The sequence below is a fragment of the Trichosurus vulpecula genome, chromosome 9 (assembly GCF_011100635.1).
Source record: "Trichosurus vulpecula isolate mTriVul1 chromosome 9, mTriVul1.pri, whole genome shotgun sequence".
NCBI lineage: Eukaryota > Metazoa > Chordata > Mammalia > Diprotodontia > Phalangeridae > Trichosurus > Trichosurus vulpecula.
The window spans coordinates 71,512,587-71,533,595 of NC_050581.1; the positions used below are offsets into that span (position 1 = coordinate 71,512,587).

Genomic DNA, 21,009 nt, shown 5'->3' on the forward strand with positions numbered 1-21,009 from the left:
CTGAGGTTTTGGTTCCTGGCTTGAGAGTCTGTGAAGCCTGCATGGATGGGATATCAGACTCCTGTGAAGCCTGCATGGATGGGGTATCAGACTCCTGTGCTCGGGACCTGACTTATTGCTCATCTAGATCAGTAACCCATACTGACATATCACTGAGGGCCTAAGGCTTTAGCTCCCTGCACCTGCCCCCAGTACTGCTGGACTCAGTTAACTTGTAGGGGGTGGGGGGAGGAAGGGGGAGGACTGGCTGACTCACCAAACGAAGCTTTATGGGAAGTGTCTGATGACCACCAGGGCATGACCTCTACTGGGATCCTAGAAGGACTCTGTCTGGCCCCAGATGGATAAGTTCCTCTGGGAGTCTGAAAAGGGGTCCATTTTTCCCCCATCTAAGGGACCAGGTATAGGAAAAGGAAGGACTAGAAGACAAACTTGAGGAGAACCTCACATTTATTAAAATCAGACCATAAAGATAGCAAAACTTGAGCTTTCCCCACTCAGAACCACAGTTCTTGGCAAGAGAACAGTGAGGCTTCTGCTAGGGGAGGCCTGAGCATCTGTGGCCTTCAAGCTGTTTCTGAGCATGCTCAGCCTAGATATATGCCCTCTCAGACCCTAGAATTCTTGAGAAAGAGAGACTGGCCCAGTTGGTTTGCCCTGTGTCTCCAGTCTGTGGACAGAGGGGAGCTACCCTGCCGAGGGTAGCCCAGCCAGCTCAGGTGAAGAGCCCAGCCATCCGCCAAGGAACTGCCCCAGAAATGGCCTTCAGTCTAAATCCTGTCTGGCTGGAGTCTAGGGGTGGTAAGAGCATTCGTGAGGATGGCCAGCTCCTGGGAGAAGGGAGGGGCAGAGGTCTCCAAGCAAGTCCCTTTGCAGTCCTGCCATCATTCTTCCAATGCGTACTCCCAGGGTTCTGAGCATAGCAGGGCCTCCCAAAGGCCAGGGCCCATCATCAGGTGAGGGCCAAAGTCAGCCTCAGGTCTGCTTAGCACCCTTGTCCATTCTGAGTTGAGAAGTATATAAGGGTCCCAGGTGTAGATTGCATTCCATGTCTTGGGGAAGGGAAATTTTTGATCCAAAGAGGATAGTGGAGTCCAGGGTGAGGTTGGTAAAAGAAGAGAATCTTGTCCGGCAGTATCAAAGGAGCTTCATGAGTAAGATAAGGCCTATCGGGAGGCCAAGAGCACTGAAGACGTGGAGAGGTGCCAGGACACAGCAGCCTAGAAGGGAGGAACAAGGAGGAGAAATTGGCACCAGTTTGAGTCTTGGAAACATATAGGGAGCTCTCAATCATACCAATGTTGGAGGGGGAAGACAAATATTCTTTTTAAAAAGGCATTTAAAAGCTTTTAAATAAAAAAAGTGTTGCTTATTGGGTTTGGAATGTGGCTTATTTCTTATATTTGGATGTGAGTGTGTGATGTTCTCGGAATTCATAACACTCCCAGGAACATGGTGAAGACATGATACAGCTGATAGCTGTTTGCATTCTTGATTCATCCCTGTCCCAGCCCCTTAAATCCATGCCAGCAGTGGATGGCATCACCTCTCAGAATCATGTAAAATACCAGCCTGAGAATAGCAGCCCCTTCTTTCCCTAAATTTGGTCTCTCCCTGCCTCATACCTTCCCTGGTTGTAGAAGAGGAAAGTGTGTGTTACAGCTTAAATAATTGTTTTCCTGGAAGCTGAGGGTGACTGGGAGGCCTTTTACCTCCTTCCCACACAACCCCCTTCTGAATGGAAGTCTCCATGCAAAATGAGAGTTGACATGGGATACTGCAGTGGGGTGGCATAAGGAGACAGAAACAACAGTGCTGTGAGAGGAGAGGAGATGTGAGAAGTTGTGACTGTTACATGGTTGTGGTTGTTGTGGTTTGTCCTTCATTCTCCAAGAGGACACAGGGAGATGATGCCAAGACTTGCAAGTGGATTGGATTTGAGTGGGGGGAGAGCTGTGCAAAGTCACCAGCCTCACTTTCTCCTCCAGAGCCATCTGGGTCCAGTGGCGAGATATAGTTCAGGACGCCTGGAGATGGCCCAGGATGCAGTGGGAGACCTTGGCCTTTTTAAGCTAAGGTTTTTCCGAGTTCTTACTTTGACTGAGGCAACTCCCATTCAGTGATTAGGGCTGTTTAAGTGATTTAAGGAATGGTCCCTTTAATAAAAACCAACAACAGCAACACCAACAAAACACCAAACTATGAAGAATGAAGCACCAAGGAGGCCACAGATGCACCAAGGAAATTGTAAACAAAGAGACTGAGAGCCTGAAGCTTCCCTCTGGATAGTGGTGTGTGACAGTTTAACTTCAGACCTGCAGCTTCTTGCTGGGAGTTTCTGGGGCCTTGGATACCTACCAGAGGTAGTGGTGACAGTGATATGTCCACTGGGTGAAGCAGAGGACTTGTGCCCTTTGTCGGTGATCCAGGCAGGGAGAGGCTTCCCAGTGGTGGCAGAACTGGGGTGCAGCTGCTCTGGGGTCCGCCCCAACCCAAGGGCCTCCAGGGCTGACTGGTTTTGGCTTTGGAGCCAAGAGCTTACAGCTGGGTTGCTTCGGGCCTTCCGAAGGTCGGCCACATTTCGACCAAGTAATTTTGCCACGTTGCTGAGACTCAGATTCTGCATGGGCGAAAAGGCATTTGAGATCCTCCCTTCATCAGGCATTCTCCTGCCCACCACCCCCTACCCCCATAAATTAGAGTACCATTTACATTTAAGCCAATGAATAATAGCATACAAATGAGGTATCACCTGAAATCAAAATAAACTTTTTTTAAAAAAGCTTCATACTGCTTTAATTGAAGGAGTGACGCAATGCAAAGAACCCTGGGATGGCACTTAGGAGACCTGCATTCTACTCCCATCTCTGCCACTATCTAATCCCTGGATGACCTTGGCCAAGCTAGTTCCCTTCCCCTAAGTCCCAGTTTCCTGACCTGTCAGATAGGAATAATGATACCCTTTCTAAAAGCCCTGTGAAGGAGGCTGGGTAAATACTGCATGTCATCTTATGTTTATATAATCCTTTACAATTTTACAAAGAACTTTTATATCTATTTTCAGGGTGGAAGCACATTGTAAATAGTTCAATACTGTACAAACACGAAGGGCTATTATTATTACAAATAAATCTGGTGAAGGGGCCACCCCCATTGACCTTCCTCATGTGGTCTGGCTCAGCCTGACATTAAAGTGGACTCACTTCCCTCTGGGCACAGAAGGAGAGGAGCCTATCTTGTCTTAAAAAAAACCAAAACAACAAAACTTGGTGGATAATCTGCTTGAAAGTAAGGAGAAACTGTGAAAGGGTCATCTAGTCCATACTCCTGCATTTCACCCTAATTCCGGCTTCTGTAACTCTCGTCTGGACAGCCAACATGGGTGCCAGGTTCAATTCCACTCAACAAATATCTTTGGAGAGCCTTCCTTATGTGTAGCCTTGGTCCCCACCCTCTGTTAACATCTCTCAAGCTTGTGCTCTCCTTTCTACCACCACCACAACCATCCTAGTTCTGGCCTCTTCTCATTTGGATTATTTTAATAGCCTCTTAACTGATCTCCCTGCCTCCACTCTATCCTTCTTCAGTTCATCCTTCACCCTGCTATTAATCTTTGTAGGACTACTTCACACAAGTCCACTCCTCTGCTCCAAAACCTTCTGTGGCTCCCCATTGCCTGCTGGATGAAGTACAAGTTCCTTAGCCTGGCTTCTAAGGTCTTCTGCATTCTAGCTACAGTTAAGTCACTGTCCTTTCCCATCCTCATCCTGTATTTGCCAGGCATGGTACATTTGTTCACACTGTCCCCTCTGCCTGAAACATTCTCTTTCCATATCTCTCCCTTTTGAAGTCTTTCCCTTCAAGGCCGGGCTCATGAAATCTTCCTCCATGAAATCATCCCTGATCCTTCCCAGCTGGAAATGATTTCTCTTTTAATCTCATCCACTTCTCTATTTGAACCTTTTCTTGGACATTCAGTATGTGATTTATATTACAGTGATTTGGCTATTTGTCTTCTCTCTCCCACTAAATTATATGCTCCTTATGGAGTGTGACTTTATATGCCTCTTTGTGAAGCGCGACTAGTTTCATGTCTTATCCCCAGAGCCTAGCACAGTGCATTGTACACAGGAGGCATTTAATAAAAAAGTTTTTGTATTGTTTGTACTTTGTTGTGTGGTATTAAGCAAGTCTCCAAAGTAGGAACGGGGGACCCCAGAAACCAAGGCATGACCATGTGATTAACCAGTTAGAGCTGGAAAGATGGGTCCCTGTAACAGCCAATTGTGGGACAGCTTCAACACAATCCACACCTGCCCTTCCTCCATTATCTCCTAATGCTCCCTCACTCTGCCCCCTCCTACCACCCTGCAAGCTCCCAATCTTCTCCCCTTTTGCTCCAGTCACTGAATCCTCCTGGCCTAACAGCTAGCAACAGGTGCCCAGTTGCCTTTGAGAAAATTCACCCTTCCCCCAATATACCTGCCCCTCCTTCATACCCACCCTCTGCTCTATGTATCACTTATGGTTCAAGCAGGAGGCTTTTGGAGAGTGGGCTCTGTGCTCTGGGGCAGTGGCTAGTGAGTAAGAGTCCTCCCTCACTCTCACCTCTCCCCCACTGCTGAGGAGTTAAGGCACTTGGGGAGACCATGTCTTCAGACCCTCCCTGAACCTAAGGAGTCATGCTAGAGAGAAGCAATGGACAAAAAAAAGAGAAAAAAAAGGATCTCTGGGCTATTACAAAGGAAAGAGAGATCAAGATGGGCCAACAGGTCCCTGCAGGAATCTTGGAAACAAAGAATCCAGACTTAAGATGCTGGTTGTAATTGTTTTTTCAAGAACTATGAGAAGTCCATTTCACATCTTTCCTTCCCTGGGTCTGTCCAGTTATAGGTACTAATTATATATTCTTCTTGCTTTTTATTTAGTAATTTCCTTTATCTTGATTTTGCTTTAGTACAAAGAAACCTGAGATACCCCATGAAGGCTTGTATTGTATTATTAATTTGTGCTGAGAAAAAGAGAAGGGAGGAAGCCAGGAGTTAGCTGGAAATGCGCAGCATTTAAATTAGGACAGAGAGCCCAACCTCTGTCCAAATGTTGGTAATTTTCTTAATTAGGGGCTCTGAGCTATTTCATCTGATATAAACTCCAGAAAATTAAAAGAGAAAGAGACCATGTAGACTTGAGAGCCCCTAGGATAAAATTAAACTAATTGTTTTTAACAGGATATGACTGATTAAATACCCAGAGAAGGGGGGCAGAGAGGAAAGGGAAGTGACCAAAGAAGTCACAAGGCCTAGGACGATTTAGTTCCATCCCCCTTTGAAAGGAGTAGAATGCTAGCTGGCCAACTTTACCCTCCACAGTGACATGAACTAGTGTTGCATACAAATAAAACCCACCCAATTAGAATAAGAAGAAAAGGCACAGACAAGAGAAAAAAAAACTTTGCATACAAAATTTCTGTTAAAAGTCCAACATCCAAAATACATAGGGAACATATGCAAATATATAACATTAAGAACCATCTCTAATAGATAAGTATCAAAGGATATGAAGAGGCAGTTTTCCAAAGAAGAAACAAAAACTATCAACAACCACTTCAAAAAGGGTTAAAAATCACTAATAATCAGAGAAGTACACATTAAACCAACTCTAAGGCACCTTACACCAAGGATATGCTGGAGCCAGCTTGAACTGGCTCTCAGCCAACATTTACACCTTGGACGAACACTATAAATCAGAACAATTTATTGTTTTGTTGACTCGAAAAAGTAATAGAAGAAATGTCAATACTGCAGATTTAACTTGAAAATATTTCATGCACATATTTATTTTTTCTGACAGCAGTAATTAAACATCTACCAGCATGCCCCTGCTTTATGTCCATCAAATTGACAGAGAAAAGTTCAGTATTGGTGGGACTATGGGAAAACAAGAGCAGCTAGGTGGTGGCACAGTGATTAGAACACTGGGCCTGGAGTCAGGAAGACTCATCTTCCTGAGTTCAAATCCGGCCTCAGATACTTACAGCTGTGTGACCCTGGGCAAGTTATTTGACCTCATTTGTCTCAGTTTCTTCATCTGTAAAATGAGCTGGAGAAGGAAATGGCAAACTACTCCAGTATCTTTGCCAAGAAAACTCTAAATGAGGTCACAGAGAGTTGGACACGATCAAACAAATGGAAAAATAGGCGTGCTAATTCACCGTTGGCATGGCTGTGAATTAGTCCAACCATTTGGAAAGTCATATGGAATTATATAATAAAAATTTCAACATTTATAACCTTTGGCCCAAAGACCCCACTATTAGGTTTATATCCTAAGGGGTTATTGACAGGAAGAAAAGATCTATCACTATAAAAATATTCATATCGGTTTTATTTGTACTGGCAAAAAGTTGGAAACAAATGACATACACAATGACTGGTGCATGACTGAGTAAATTGTGATGCGTGCTGGGAATAAAATGTTATTAATATTAATAATAACATTTACATAGTGCTTTTTTACTTTAAGCAAAGCACTTTCCTCACAACAATTCTATGAGCTGTAATATAAATATTATTTTCATTTTGCATGTGAGGAAACAGGGACTCTGAAAGATTAATGGATGTGCCTGTGATGCCACACACAGAGCTTAGTAAGATATGAACCTAGGTCTCCAGGCCGCCATATGCAATACTCTGTTCCTGGAGACACGTTGGCTCTCACATACTGTCCAGAACATTATGGTGCCAGGATGAGTGACATATGAAGAATTCAAAGAACTTAGAGGAAGAAGAATTCAAAGACTTAGAGGGAATAATGTGGAGAAAATAAAGCAGGTACAAAAGGGTCTACACACTGACTATAATTATGTAAATAAAGGCAATGTTAGATGACCACAAAAAATTCCATTCAAATACAATCAGTGCACATCAATTCACAATCTCTTTTTTGGTGTTGTTTTTCTTAACTCTTTTCAGGGATTATATATTTTTGTTTGTTACAACAAAATTGAGCAAAAAAAATCCCCAAATTATTACTTGGTACTATAGGAAGGAAACACCTACTATGTGTTAGGTGCTGTGCTTTACAAATATTTCATTTGATCCTCACACAAACCATGGGAGATAGATACTATTTTCTCCATTTGGGGGTGTGATACTTGTTTTACAGATAAAGAAGCTGAAGCACAGAGATGTTAAGTGACTTACACAGGGTCACATAGGTAGTAAGAGTCTGAGGATAGATTTGAACTCATGTCCTCCTAACTCCAGCTACCAGCAGCCTTTACATTTGTCGTTCAGTCATTCAGTTCTGTCTGATTCTTTGTGACCCCATAGACCATAGCACACCAGGCCCTCCATTCTCCACTATCTTCTGGGGTCTGCCCAAGCTCTTGTTCATTGCTCCCATGACACTATCAATCCATCTTTAGATAGCTACAAGTTTATTCATACATGTCTTAATCACCTCCTGTAAGAATAAGCTCCTTGAAGGCAGGCCTCATATCTAATTCATTTTCCTCTCTCTCTCTCAGTACTCTGGACATGGTACACAGTAAGTATTTATTGAATGATGTCTCTTTCCCAGTCTACTGAGTAATGATTTAGGAGGGCCCATGCTAGGCACTTACCTGCAGCACCTCCGGATTGAGACTTGTGAATGTGTCGATGTCCATAGAAATATTGGCCCGAGACAGGTGCTTCAGGTCTTCCACAGGTGCACCACCTAAATTAGTAAGAACAGAGATACCCTCATCACCTCCCTATTTGGGGTTCATGGGCAGAGGGGAAAGAGGATGAGGACATAGCCATGGGGTTAACAGGGTAGGAGGGAGCTCTAAACTCCCCACTTCCCACCAGCTCAGAATTCTTAGTTCTAGGCCATAGAGCAGACACTTAAGGAGAGACAGAGGAGCCACAAACACAGGTCTTGACTACAGGGTGCTCAGAGTCTTGGGGAGACAGAGCAGGACTAGACCCAAGGGCCAGCCTCAAATTGTCCCCAGGGCCAAAGCGGAATGGTCCTGGTTGGAAAGGAAAGTTGTTCTTAAGGATGGAAGCTTAAGCTAGTGCGGACAAGGCCCCTTCCCCCAGACTCTAAAAATAATCAGAGAATCACAGAATTTGAGACCTGGAAGTTCCATTCATCTAATCCAATGCATACACAAAAGGAATCTCCATTATAACAAATCCAGCAAGTGATTTCCAGCTTCTCCTTAAAGACTTCCAAGCAGGAAGAACTCATAACCACTTGAAGTAGTCCATTCCCTTTCTGGACAGCTCTATTGGTAGGAAGTTTTTCCTAACAGCAAACCTAAATTCACCCATTATTCCTAATCCCCAGGCCTAGAAGCCAAATAAAAACAGGGATTCAAAATTGTAATTTTCTTCCCAAGACAAGACTCAGGGTCCAGAAAAAATAGGCATTGCTATAACTAGTCTAACAAACTCCCTGTTATCCTAGATCTATGGATCTCCTGCAGAATTATCCAGATTTCCAGTCCCTCTTCCTGCCTTAGACAGCTCTCTACCCATCTGTCCCTTTCCCAGAGGCAAAATTCAAGCATCCTCTGTGTGGCTCTAGAACAAACACTAAGGAAAGGGACCCAAAACTTCAAGGCCTAATTATTCCTCCTCCTCCTCTCCTCCTCCTCCTCCTCTTCCTTCTGGAAGTCTTCCATCACTATCCAGTCCACAGTGATTTTATCCTCCCCTTAACTTTAACACTGAAAACTTCAACAGCCTGATATTTGAAGCTCACCCCATATGAGGTTCCAGCCTTATTTCATATAAATTCTCCAAAAAACATTTTGTTCCCTAAACTTAACTTGCCATCTCCTGTCTCTGTTCATTTGTACAGGCCATCTTTGGGTCTAGAATGCATTCCCCCATCTCCTATTTTTCTAATCCTCCTCTTCCTCCTCTGAAGGTTTTTCCCTGATTTCCCCAGGGAAAAAGTATTAATTACCTCTTCATATATTCCTTGAATACTTTGTCTGGATCTCTCTTTGGTCCCCATCACCTCCTGCCTGATACTATATTTATCCATTTATATATTGTATTATCTCAGGTAAGCCCCTGGAAAGGAGGCTTTGCATCCCCTGTACCTACACTAATGCCTAGCACTTAGTAGGTGCTTAATAAAAACTTGAATTTGTATTGGTATTTGAACTTGGTTGAATTTGTATTGGTGTTGAACAAGTATTCACATTAATAAATGTTGAATTCAAATTTGGGTTGGTCTCTAACTTTCCCATGTATGTGTCATCTTCCAGTTCTGTCTCCGCCCCACTCCCCTCCAAGACTGTGAGCTTCCCCAATGACAGGACCAGAGTCTTCTTCCCTTATCAGGGTGGTGGCTGAGTGAGTGGAGAGAAGGCATATGAGAGCTATTAAGGTAGAAACAAGACTTGACCATGGGTTGGATATAGGGGGTGACACCCAGGGTGTCCCAGAGACATCTCAAATTCACCATGTCCAATATCAAATCCATTATCTTCCCACCCAAACCCTTCCCTCTCCCAAATTTCATTATTCAGCATCAAAGGTAACACTACCCTTCCAGTTAACAGGGTGTCCTCACTCCTCCCTCTCCCTCACTCCACGTAGGCAGCCAGTAGCTAAATCTTGCCACCTCTCATATTGATCCTTTGCAACACCTCTCGTATTGATCCTTTCTTTAGTCACACAACTACCACTTTTATTCAGGCCCTCATCATGTGTCTGATCATGTAATTTAGGGTTTAGGGAGATATACATGGAGCTGAAAGCATCCCAAACAGGAGCAGCGATTGTGGCTAAGGTACGAAGTTCTCCAGGGGATAGTGAGGAGGCTGGCCTGGCTAGACCGGAGTATGGATCTATAAGGGAATAATAAGAGAAAAATCTAACAAGCTATAAGGTAGGGCTGGACTGTAGGGAAGCCTCAGTATCTCTGACTTGCTTCTAGGGATCTTGGGGAGAGAATGGAGATGTGGTTCTAGGCCAATCTCACCGAGGTAGGGCCGGATGTAGTGGTAGTAGGTGACTGTGCCATTGGACCCGGAAAAGGCCTCCTTGGCTTTCTCATATAGGTCATCCTTCCTCTCTTGAGCACAGGAGGAGATGTCCAGGGCCCCTGCCCGCCTAGAGGGAGCAAGAAGAGTCAGAGTGGAGTTGACAGGTTCACACTCTGCCACCTTTTCCATGCCCTTATCCCACCTCATCCTGAGCCTCATCCTACAGGGCTTGCTAGCTCTGTGACTTCACTCTCTCCCCTGCCCACCCCCGCGCCCCTGCCACTTTGTGCCATACCAGGGAAAGGTGACCTCTAAGTAGAAGTGAGGCAGCCTAGAATAGCAGAAAGCAATAGTATCACAGTCCCAACACCTGGGTTCAAATCCCAGTTCTGACATTTCCTGGCTGTGCAACCCTGGGCAAGTCACTTCAACGTTCTTACCTCATCTATAAAATGAAAATGGTAATATTTGCATGACCTGTACCACAGGGCTTCATAAGGGCTTCATCAATTGTAAATTTCCATATAAATTCGAGCCCTCATTATATGATCAGGGGATCAAAGATTCGGAGCTAGAAGAGATTTTAGAAGCCATTGAGTCTGACCTCATTTTTTCAATGAGGAAACTGAGGCTGAGAGTAGTTAAGTGACTGGACCCAGTTCACACAGCTGGTATCTGAGGCAGGATTTTAACTCCAATTTTCCTGATTCTAATTCCAGCGCTATTCACTGCATTACCCAGCTACCTTATTCATCTGCTACGTGAGCTCCTGGGAGATCTATAGTCATGGCCACATGGGCGTGACTGTGGGCCCAATGGCAGAGCCCCCTTTCTGGGTCTATCATAGAGGAAGCAGAGCTGTCCAAATGTCAGGAGGTACGGGGTTAACTTCTATCTTTTCTGAATCTTCCCAAGAAAAGATCTAGAGGGCCAGGAATATACTCCCTCCACCCCTCCACCTGTAAAATCATGAGCTCTCTTCACAACTCAATATTGAACACCCAGATCTGGGTTGGAATCCCAGCTTTGGCACTTGACTAAGCTGCATGACATTGGACAAGAAAAGTCACCTTCTGGGCCTCAGTTTCTTCCTCCCTAACATGAGGGGTTTAGCCTAGATGATCCCTAAGGTTTCTCCCAAGCTCTGACATTCCAGAAGCCTACAGACTCAATTGTGGGAAGCACACTCACCTCAGTTCCACAGGTCGTATGGCCTCGATCTGCCGTGGGCTCATCCAGCAGAGACGGAAGCCACCGATGGCCACCAGCAAGGCCCCTGTCACGGTGCCATTCAGCTCCAGGTACTTCTTGATGACAGCCTGTGAAAGAGTTACTCCTGTAACAAATCCCTTCATTTCCCCAAACGCTCTCTTATGGATTCTCCAGAGGCAACATTCTGAAGTGGAAAAGGCCTGAGACTTGTAGTTGGAAGTCCTGCCTGCAGTCGGATCCTATGTCTGCCACTCACTGGCCTCATATTTCTACCACTTTAACCTCTCCCAGCCTCAGTTTCCTCACCTGTAAAATAGGGATGCTAGTACTAAATCCTACCACCCTCCCATCATGGGAATAATTATCATCTCACTGGAACCTCAGAACAATCCTTCCAGGGTTGTTATCTCCATTGTGTAAAAGGGGTAATTAAGACTTAGAGAAGGAAAGTCTCTTGCTCAAGATCACACAGTGAGTGGCAGAACCAGAAGGAACAGAAAGTCTGGTCTCCTATTATATGGCGCAAATGAGATCATGGATATAAAGTACTTTGTGGACCTTAAAGTGTTATATAAATGCCAGTTATTATTTTATTACCATCATCATCACCACCACCACCACTACCACCATCATCATCATCATTAGCAGCAGTAGCAACAGCCTCCAATCACTAGGCTTCCAGTCTGGTAATGACCTCATTCCTTGAGCTTCCTTCTGCCCTCTCACTGAGCTCAAGCAGTATTTATAAAGCAGCATAGGAGGTGCCGCAGGACAGCTATGTGGCATGGTGGATAAAGTGCCCAGCCTGGAGTCAAGAAAATTTATCTTCCTGAGTTCAAATCTGGCCTCAGACATTTACTAGCTGTGTGACCCTGGGCAAGTCACTTAAGCCTGTTTGCCTCAGTTTCCTTATCTGTAAAATAAGCTGGAGAAGGAAATGGCAAATCACTCTGGCATCTTGCCTAAGAAAACCCCAAATGGAGTCAGAAAGAGTCAGATGCGACTCAACAACAACAGGGAGGCGGCAGCGTGCTGGTAAATATTTAACAGCTGGGCTCTCCAGGAAAAAAATGTACGAACACACACTTTTAAGTTTAATGAGAATTATTAACACTTTCTTAACAATCAACAAAATAACCAGACAAGCCCTGATTCACAGTGATTGCTGACTGATTCCTAAGGTGTAAATGCTCACACTGTAAGCCAGTCCAGGCTTCTCCTGTCAGGAGAGCCCTTTCTAGGAGAGGAAAGGTACTGTCTCCGGAGTGACCTGCTCTCAGGTATCCAGGAGCATAGGATCAAAAAGGTCTGGAACAGGTAGGGATGTTAGAGGTCACTAAGTCCAACCCTCCTATTTTACAGTTGACGAATCTAGAGCCAAGAGAGGTTAGGGCTTGCTCAGGATCACATAGGGACTAAGCTGAAGAGTGAGTAACTGAACTCAGGTCCCCAAATGACCCCAAGTTTAGCACTCTTTCCACAACACAATGAGGTAGGGAGCAGGATTCTCCTACGTCCTGGGAAACTCCCAACCTCTTCTGTCCTGCCTGAGCCACAAACCCATTTTCTATTTGTTCAAGCAGAGAAAACTCTAGAGTTCTTCTAAAGAAACTTTTAACTGGTTCCAGGAAGAGAAAAGTTTCTACAAAAATGTAGAAAACAATCCATTCCTCTAAGGCATAGTTTTCTGATGCTAACGTTCCAAAGTCTGGTCCTAGCTGGACTTGGCTAGCACAGCTTTTAGGCCCGTCCCCAAGTCACCATTTCAAACCCTGGGAAGTTCGCCCTCCTAGAGATTGAGTCAGGAGTCTTGTCCTGTTTCCCCCATCTCATTCCTGCCTGGGTGAGTTACTTGGTCATTTCCAAGTAGAGGAAGGAATGGTGAATAATACAAGTCAGCATTCAGAAACTGACTTTTCTCCAATCTATCAAGGATAAAACAGTCACAGATTGTCTGCCAATCAATCAGCTGGAGTTTAGTAAGATCCCTACTCCCTATTCGCCACTTCTTGGTTCCCAGTTTTGAACTCAATACAGTAGGGAAAGGAGGAAAGGGAGTGAGTTGTTGTTTGTTTGTGCATTCGTTCATTCATTCATTCAATAAGCATTTATTAAGCAGCTAGTGGTTAGAGTACTGGACTAGGAGTCATGAAAGCCTGAGCTCCCATCCTTTGGACACTTTCGAGCTGTGTGACCATCACTTAATTCTTGTCAGCCTCATTTTCCTCATTTGTTAAATGAAAATAATACCACTTATTTCTCAGGGTTGTATGAATCAAATGAGACAATATCTATGAAGCCCTTTGCTATATAAAGAGCTATATAAGTGAGCTATTATTAAGCACCCATTACGTCCCAGGAGCTGTATTAGGCACCGAGAATACAAAAACAAACAAAAAACCCACTTCAAGGAATTCACATCCTATTAGGAGGAAGCAACATGCACATAGAAAATTAAATACAAAATATATGCAAAGTCCTTACAGCTGGAGGGAATCAGGCCAGGCTTATTCTAGAAGGTGGCCCCTGAGCCAAGCTATGAAGGAAGCCAGGGATTCTAGAGCTACAGATGAGAAGGGGGCACATTCTAGACATGAGGTAGCCCCCGTCCTCAGGAAGCTCACAGACTGACTAGGGGACAAGACATTGAGGGGTGGCAAAAGAACATCTAACCATGCCAGTCCTCTCCTCAAAAACCTTCCAAGGCTAGCTATTGCTAAGTAGTTGTTCAACAGTTTCAGTCGTGTCTGACTCTTTGTGCCCCACTTGGGGTTCTCTTGGCAAAGATACTGGAGTCGTTTGCCATTCCCTTCTCCAGATCATTTTACAGATGAGGAAACTGAGGCAAACAGGGTTAAGTGACTTGTCCACGGTCACAAAGCTAGAAAGTATCTGAGGCCAGATTTGAACTTGGAAAGATGAGTCTTCCTGACTCCAGCCCTGGTACTCTATCCACTGACTTTCAGGTTATCTTCATAAGTACTTTACATTCCAATCCAAATGGATTCCACAGGGGTCCCCCATATCATCCTCCCCTCTCCTACCTTCCACATATTTGTACGCACTATCCCTCACTTTGGCAGCAGAGAAGGTAGAGTCTAGAAGGCCTGAGTTTCAATCCAGTCTCAGACACTTGCTAACTATGTGACCCTGAACAAGTCACTTAACTTCTGTCTGCCTCAGTTTCCTAAACTGTAAAAGGAGGATACTAACAGAATCTGCCTGTCAGGGTTGTTGTGAGGATCAAATGAGATAATTTTTGTAAAGCCCTTATCACAGTCCCTAGCACGTAGTAGGCACTTAATAAATACTGTTTCCCTCCTTCCCTCTCCATCTCTGGAACGGACTCTTCCCATATGTCCATCTATTGACATCTCCTCTGCTCCCCATCCACGCCTTTAGAATTAAAAGAAAACTTCCTCATTTGGCATGACAGAAGGGAAGGTCACAATGGCAGGCAGTGACATAACTGAAATTCCAAACCAAAGTCCTCTGACTCCCAAAGACCAATGGGATCCTTCCAATACAACATGCTGTCTCTCACACTTTCCCCAGGAAATCACGCCTGACAATCTTACCCACAAAGCGCACTCCAATCTCTCATCTGATAACAAATCCTTCCAGGACTACATGATCAAAGATCTAGGGCTTGAAAGGGACTTTGGAGCTGCTCTAGACCAAAGGTATAAAACATACAGCTGAATCATATTAAAATATAATTGGGAAATGTTTAACAAAATAAATAAAAACATCATACAACATAGATAATATTAATTTGTGGTTTTCTAAGCTAATATGCAGGTATCTGTTTCTATTTGAGTTTGACATCCTGATCTAGACCAACCCTCTCATTTTACAGATGACAAAACCGAGGCCTGAAGAGATTAAATTTGTTACAAAGGGAGCAAATTACCAAGCTGGGAATTAAACACAGATTCTCTGACTCTCTCAAAACATTTTATTTCACCTCACTTACCTCATAATTAACATTCTGATTTGTTATTTTTAATTATTAATTATTTTACTTGTAGCTCATCCTTCTGCTGTTCAGTCATTTTTCAGTTGTGTATGACTCTTCATGATCTCATTTGGGGTTTTCTTGGCAAAGACACTAGAGTAGTTTGCCATTTCCTTCTCCAGCTCATTTTACAGATGAGGAAACTGAGGCAAAGAGGCAAACAGGGTGAAGTGACTTGCCCATGGTCATACAGAGGCCAGATATGAACTCAGGAAGATGAGTCTTAGTGACTCCGGGCCTGGCACTCTTTACATATGGTGCCACCTACTAGGTGCATCCTTCTACTAGACTCTAATCTCCTTTCTGGAAGAGACTTTCATTTCTAGTTTTTGTATCTCTAGCATCTTGTACCAAACCTTACCCAGAACAGTTACTTAATAAATGTTGAATTTAATTCACTTGATCTGAATTGAATTGAAGACACACTCTACAGACACAGGATGATGACTTAGACTAGGGGTACTAGACTAGGGATGAGGAAAGCCATCCAGTTCTGGCTTTGCCGCTGACTCATAGTAGGACCTCAGGCAAGTCACTAGATCTCTCTAGGCTTCAGTTTTTTTATCTATAAAATGACAAGGCAAGGGGGAGAGGGATCAAACTTGGTCTGAAAGGTACCTCCAAGCTCCATCACTGTCTAAGACAGGACAATGGAGTCAAACGGTAAGTGCCACACCTGAGTCTGGTTCTCCATAGCTACATCAGAGCTCAGCAAAGCCACCACGGTGTCCCTGGATGTGATGTTCCAGTGACCAATTTCATCATTGGTATACAAGTAAACCAAGGAGGTGATCAGCTTCAGCTGGTCCTCAGGGACACCCCCTGGATAGATCTGGGAAGGAGAGACAGCAGCCCAATCAGTTCAGAAAGGTGTGGGCTCCTGCCACCCAAAATCTGGTCAATAGACTTCTAGGACAAGACTTCTTGCAGAAATTACATCTCCATATGTGCAAATAAAGGGTCCACTTTTATTCTGCTAGGTATAATTGCACTTATATCATCATACTTCCTTAGTCCAGAGTAGTTCCCCATTGATGAGTTAGATCAAGGTCAGGCTTCTCTGCCTGATATTCATGGACCTTCATAATCTGGTCTCAGCTTCTCTCTCTAGCCTTAAATCTCATTGTTCTCCCACGTGTGTCCTCTACTGTTAAGGCTAGTCTCTACACCAAGGCTGTAACCACATGGACACTTGTGGAAGCGCTGATACATTTGTGGACATGTAAGTCTCTGTCTTAAATATAAAAAAGCCCTCTATTCTGACCCCTCCATGACTTAGGAAGGAGACTTCTGGGGTTATAGGGCACTCTCTGTACTCTGTACCCTTACACTCTGCCAAAGACATTCTTCTTATGTGGTATCAGTATAGGGCGATGAAAGAAGAAGAACATGTCCTGCATCCTTTGCCAGTGGATGGATGCTTAAGCTGTCCATCAGCATTGGCAATGGTGGAACACTCAAATAAAAAACTATCATTGGATGTCTTTATACTGATTGACAGCTTGGCTAGTCAGTGACAAGGGGGGAGAGAGAGACAGAGACACAGACAGAGACAGAGAGATAGAGACAGAGAGATAGAGAGACAGAGACACAGAGAGAGACAGAGTGAGAGAAGAGAAGGAGAGGAGATAAGAGGGGAGAGAATGGTCTTCTTCCTCCATTTTTATTTATACCATCACTCTTTCTGAGATATTGCCAATACACAATTCTTGTGCACATACCTTCATTGTTCCCTAAAGAGATTATATTCATCCTGCCTCTGCTCTGGTAAGATGGTTCTTCCTCATCCCAGACACTGAGGGGTGACATAAGGGTCACTGGAAAATCCCTACACATCCCTACACATTTTCATGCCTTCTTGTCATGGTACCACCATTAGAGCTTCATCCCTTGATGGTAACCATTGCCTTCTTTAATTATTTTTAAAATTAATTTAGTTTTTAAAATTAAATTAATTTTAAAAAATAATGTTCATTACCTCTAAACATGAATAACTCAGGGTTACAATGCGCTGAGTCTAATTGACTTTCCTCATAGACAGAAGGGAGAATGATTAGTAGAACAGCCTAGGGCCCCAGGAGCAAAAGACTATCAAAGAAGAAAAATGGCCCAAAAGAAGGGGGCAGGACAACAAGATTCCAGAGACAATCTTGGCCAGGGTCATATTCCCACCATCCAGGGGAGGCCAGTACCTCACTGAGTTTCCCCTTGACAACACGTTGGCACTCCCCTGGCAGAGGGTGCTGGAGCAGTGGGTTAAGGTTAGCTTTCAGGACCTTGCTTCCCAAGCAAGACTTGAGCTGTTTGCAGTCATAGCGGACCATGAACAATTCATCCTGGATCACCTGAGCTGTGATATTTCCACGACTGCATCTTCTTCCTGGGGTCCAAGAGGTAGATGATGAAAAGAGGTGAGAATTGGTCCTCAATGACAACCCTAGTCCTTCCCAAAACCTAAACTCTGACTAAACTGAAACCTAACTTCAGCCCAATCCTCACCAATTGCAAAACCAACTTCAACTCCAGCACTCTCCAAAAACCCAGCCCTAGCCTCAACCCAAAGCCTAATCCTGATGACAACCAATGAACAAACTTCATCCCTGTCCCAACCTCAGCCCCAAACTCTAGCCCAATATCTAATCCTAAATCGAATCCCCATGTCCCATCAAACCTTATCAGACTCCCCTTATCTAAGCCATTAGATTCCTGACTAGACCCTCCCAAGCCCCACCAGACCCCTAATGCATCAAACCTTTAACCCTAATTCCCTATCTAACCCCAACTTCACCTTAACTTTTCTTCCAACCTGAGGCATAACCTATATGCAACCACGATCCCATATTAACTTCAAAACTAATCTCATTTTTAGCTAACTTCAACTTTATATCTCCCACCTTAACTTTGAACCCCAGTTTCAACCCAAAACTCAACCCCAAATTAATTCCTAAACCTAGCTGGAATCTCAATCCCAATCTCAAATCCAGCTACATTCCCAGTCTTAATCTTCCCCACTCCTCCTCCCCAACAACTGAAAAGCATGAGGTAGTTCTCCTTCTAAGTTCCTAAGCCCTCCCCTCCCTAGGCTAGTACTCAGGATAAGGCTCCTCATGCATGTTAGTCAATTTTTTTGCTAGATTCAGGAAGAGAAGTGGTCATGTCTCCCATAGTCTCCGGGGGCAGGATGAGGGCCTTGGTTTCATGAATATAGAAAACCATCCATGGACAGAGAATGCAAGAACAGAGGGCTAATTCCATCACTGATAAAAGAAATCTATTTTCTTGCTCTAAGTAGCCTCAAGAAAGAGAATTTCAAGTTTTCTTCATGGACAATATCAATTACCTTTCATTTGAGCCCAAAGACTTATTTCTCCATGGGCATGCACTCACCAGTCTGACAAATCTTCCCACAGACTTCTCCTCCTCCTCAAGTTTCTTCCTCTTTTCCACAGCCTACTTCTCCTCATAACCATTCCTCTTCCCCCCAGAATCCTCCTTTGTCACAACCTTCTCTTTGCCAGTTTCTTCTCCCTCCTTTTTATATCTTCTCCCTTCTTCCTACATTCTCCTCTCCCCAGACTCTTTCTTTCATTTTCTCCTTCCTCTCATTCCATTCTCCCCTTCCTCCTTTCATTTTCTCTCCTAGAAAACTGTTTTGAAAGTCAGCTGGTAGCATAGTGGATAGAACTAGGCCTGGAGTCAGGCAGACTTGAGTTCAAATCCAACCTCAGATGCTTACAAGCTGTGCGACCTGGGCAAGTCATTTAACATTTGTTTGCCTCAGTTTCCTCAACTGTAAAATGGGGATAATCATAGCACCTACCTCCCAGGATTGAGATATTAGTAAAAGCACTTAGCACAGTGTCTGGCACATAGTAGGTGCTGTGTAAATGTTTGTTCCTTTCCTATTTCCTTCCCCCTTCCCTATGAAAACCATAAAATATCCAGCATGTATCCAGCTGGCACCCCTACCTTGAGGTCATCCTCATTTCCTCTTGGCCCTGGTCCTAGAGAAATCATTCTTTTGGTTTACTTGTCCAGAAGCAAGAAGTCAACCAGAGAAGGGCCCCATTTGACCCTCTATCAGCCCCACAGGGCTGATCTTAGGGAACCTGGGGAAAGGGGTCAGAGCCTAAGGCCCTCCACTAACCTGTCTCCCGGTTGGCTCTTGAAACTGTTAATTCTTGAGTGAGGAAGGAATCCACAAAGCTCTGGACACGGCTCCTTGGCAGGCTTCCTGCTTGGTATCTTGCAACTACATCCCGAAAGAAATCCTTACTCACCTCCTGAGACAAGAGGGAATTGTAGATGAAATGCCTCTCATCCTTTCCGCCATATTAATTCATCAATGGCCAGAATGGATCAGTCAATCACTCAATAAGCATTTACTATATAGCTGCTTTGCGCCAGGTACCGTGCTCAGTATGGGAAATGTGAAGACAAAACCAAAATATTCCTTGCCCTCAAGGAGCTTACATTCTATTGAGAGAGACAACATATGCATAAATAAATAATACAGATATATATGAAATAAGTGCAAGATAAATTGGGGAGGGGGGCACTAGCATCGAGGAAGATCAAGAAATTAAGAGGTGTTGTAATGGGTGTTGCTTGAGCAGAGCTTTGAGGGACACAAGGAATTCTAAAAGACTTTCTCCCATTAGCTTATGCAGCCTCTTATTCTCAGCCAGGGTCCCATGTCCAGCTACCATCCCCCTCAAGGTCCCTACCTTAGTCACCATCTTCCACAGAGTAGAGTTGATGTAAAATGCCAGTGGTCCAAGACTCCAAAGTCTGCCAAGATTCCAGGATTCAGGAGCCCTGCATCACAATGGGAAAAAAGAAAGGGATGGAGGATTTGGGGAGGGAAGCTCCGTTGACCATGGGACCTGGGCTCCAGCGTTAGTTGGTGGCAATCAGAGCAGGGGCATGAGATATAAGGAAACACCTTGAGGTGGGACATGGATGCCAGCTTAAGAACCCCTCCTCTAACTCTTGGGATAAGCAGTCACAAAACCATAGCTGTTCAATGAGCCGGGTAAGTTCCAAATCCCTGAGTCCTTTGGCACACTATTGGTATGACCTGAGAGAGTCATAGAATGTCAGAGCTAGAAGGGACTTATGGTGCCAAATTCTTTATTGTATGGAGGAGGAAATAGGGACCCAGAGAGAGACACGTGACTTGGCCAAGGCCACACGACTAGCTGGTGTTTGTTGAGTAGATTGCAGTGCCCAGGATGTTCTCAAGCAGAATCAGTATTTGGGCAGCCTACCCCAGCGATGTGGCCCCACTGTGAAGGAGCGCGTTGAGGGCATCCTGCTGCCCTGCTGTAAGCTGGGAGCAGTGCTTCAGGTTGTCCAGGATGTGGGGGTCTGACTCCCGGATGACAGCTGGCTCCATGTCACAGACCAAGCTACCCAAGATGCTCAGGTCCTCTTTGCTCAGATTGGTACCAGGATTTCCCTGTAAAGTCAAAAAATGAAAACAGAGGAGTGAACCATCTAGGGCTAGAAGGAGCCTTCCCTCTTGGTGTCGGCCTGTACAAAGTCATAAAGGCAGTGGGAAAATGGGGAACATCAATGGGGCTAATTTAGTTGGAACATAGAGTACACGAGGGGATATAACATATAATCATCCTGGAAAGGTAGGCTAGGGCCAGACTTTGAAGGGCTTGAAATACCGAACAGAGGAATCTGAATATTATCCTAAGGACAATGGGGAACCACTGTCGTTTCTTGATCGGGGGCATCTTCTGCCCTAATATCGCCAATGGTACAATTCTTCTCTGAG

General features: G+C 44.4%; 1 protein-coding gene across 1 annotated transcript in view; it reads right to left on the bottom strand.

Moving 5' to 3' along the window:
* Nucleotides 1–471: 471 nt before the first annotated feature.
* Nucleotides 472–21,009, bottom strand: part of LOC118831551 (mesothelin-like protein) — a 38,893-nt gene continuing 18,355 nt past the window's right edge. Inside the window, exons 6-15 of the mRNA XM_036738932.1 lie at nucleotides 20,492–20,682; nucleotides 19,949–20,039; nucleotides 19,369–19,504; nucleotides 17,414–17,601; nucleotides 15,898–16,053; nucleotides 11,183–11,310; nucleotides 9,988–10,118; nucleotides 7,625–7,719; nucleotides 2,359–2,620; nucleotides 472–1,220 (exon numbers count right to left, since the gene is read on the bottom strand). Coding sequence (XP_036594827.1) covers nucleotides 1,138–1,220; nucleotides 2,359–2,620; nucleotides 7,625–7,719; nucleotides 9,988–10,118; nucleotides 11,183–11,310; nucleotides 15,898–16,053; nucleotides 17,414–17,601; nucleotides 19,369–19,504; nucleotides 19,949–20,039; nucleotides 20,492–20,682 — 1,461 coding nt within the window. The 3' untranslated portion in view covers nucleotides 472–1,137. The remainder of the gene's footprint in view (nucleotides 1,221–2,358; nucleotides 2,621–7,624; nucleotides 7,720–9,987; nucleotides 10,119–11,182; nucleotides 11,311–15,897; nucleotides 16,054–17,413; nucleotides 17,602–19,368; nucleotides 19,505–19,948; nucleotides 20,040–20,491; nucleotides 20,683–21,009) is intronic.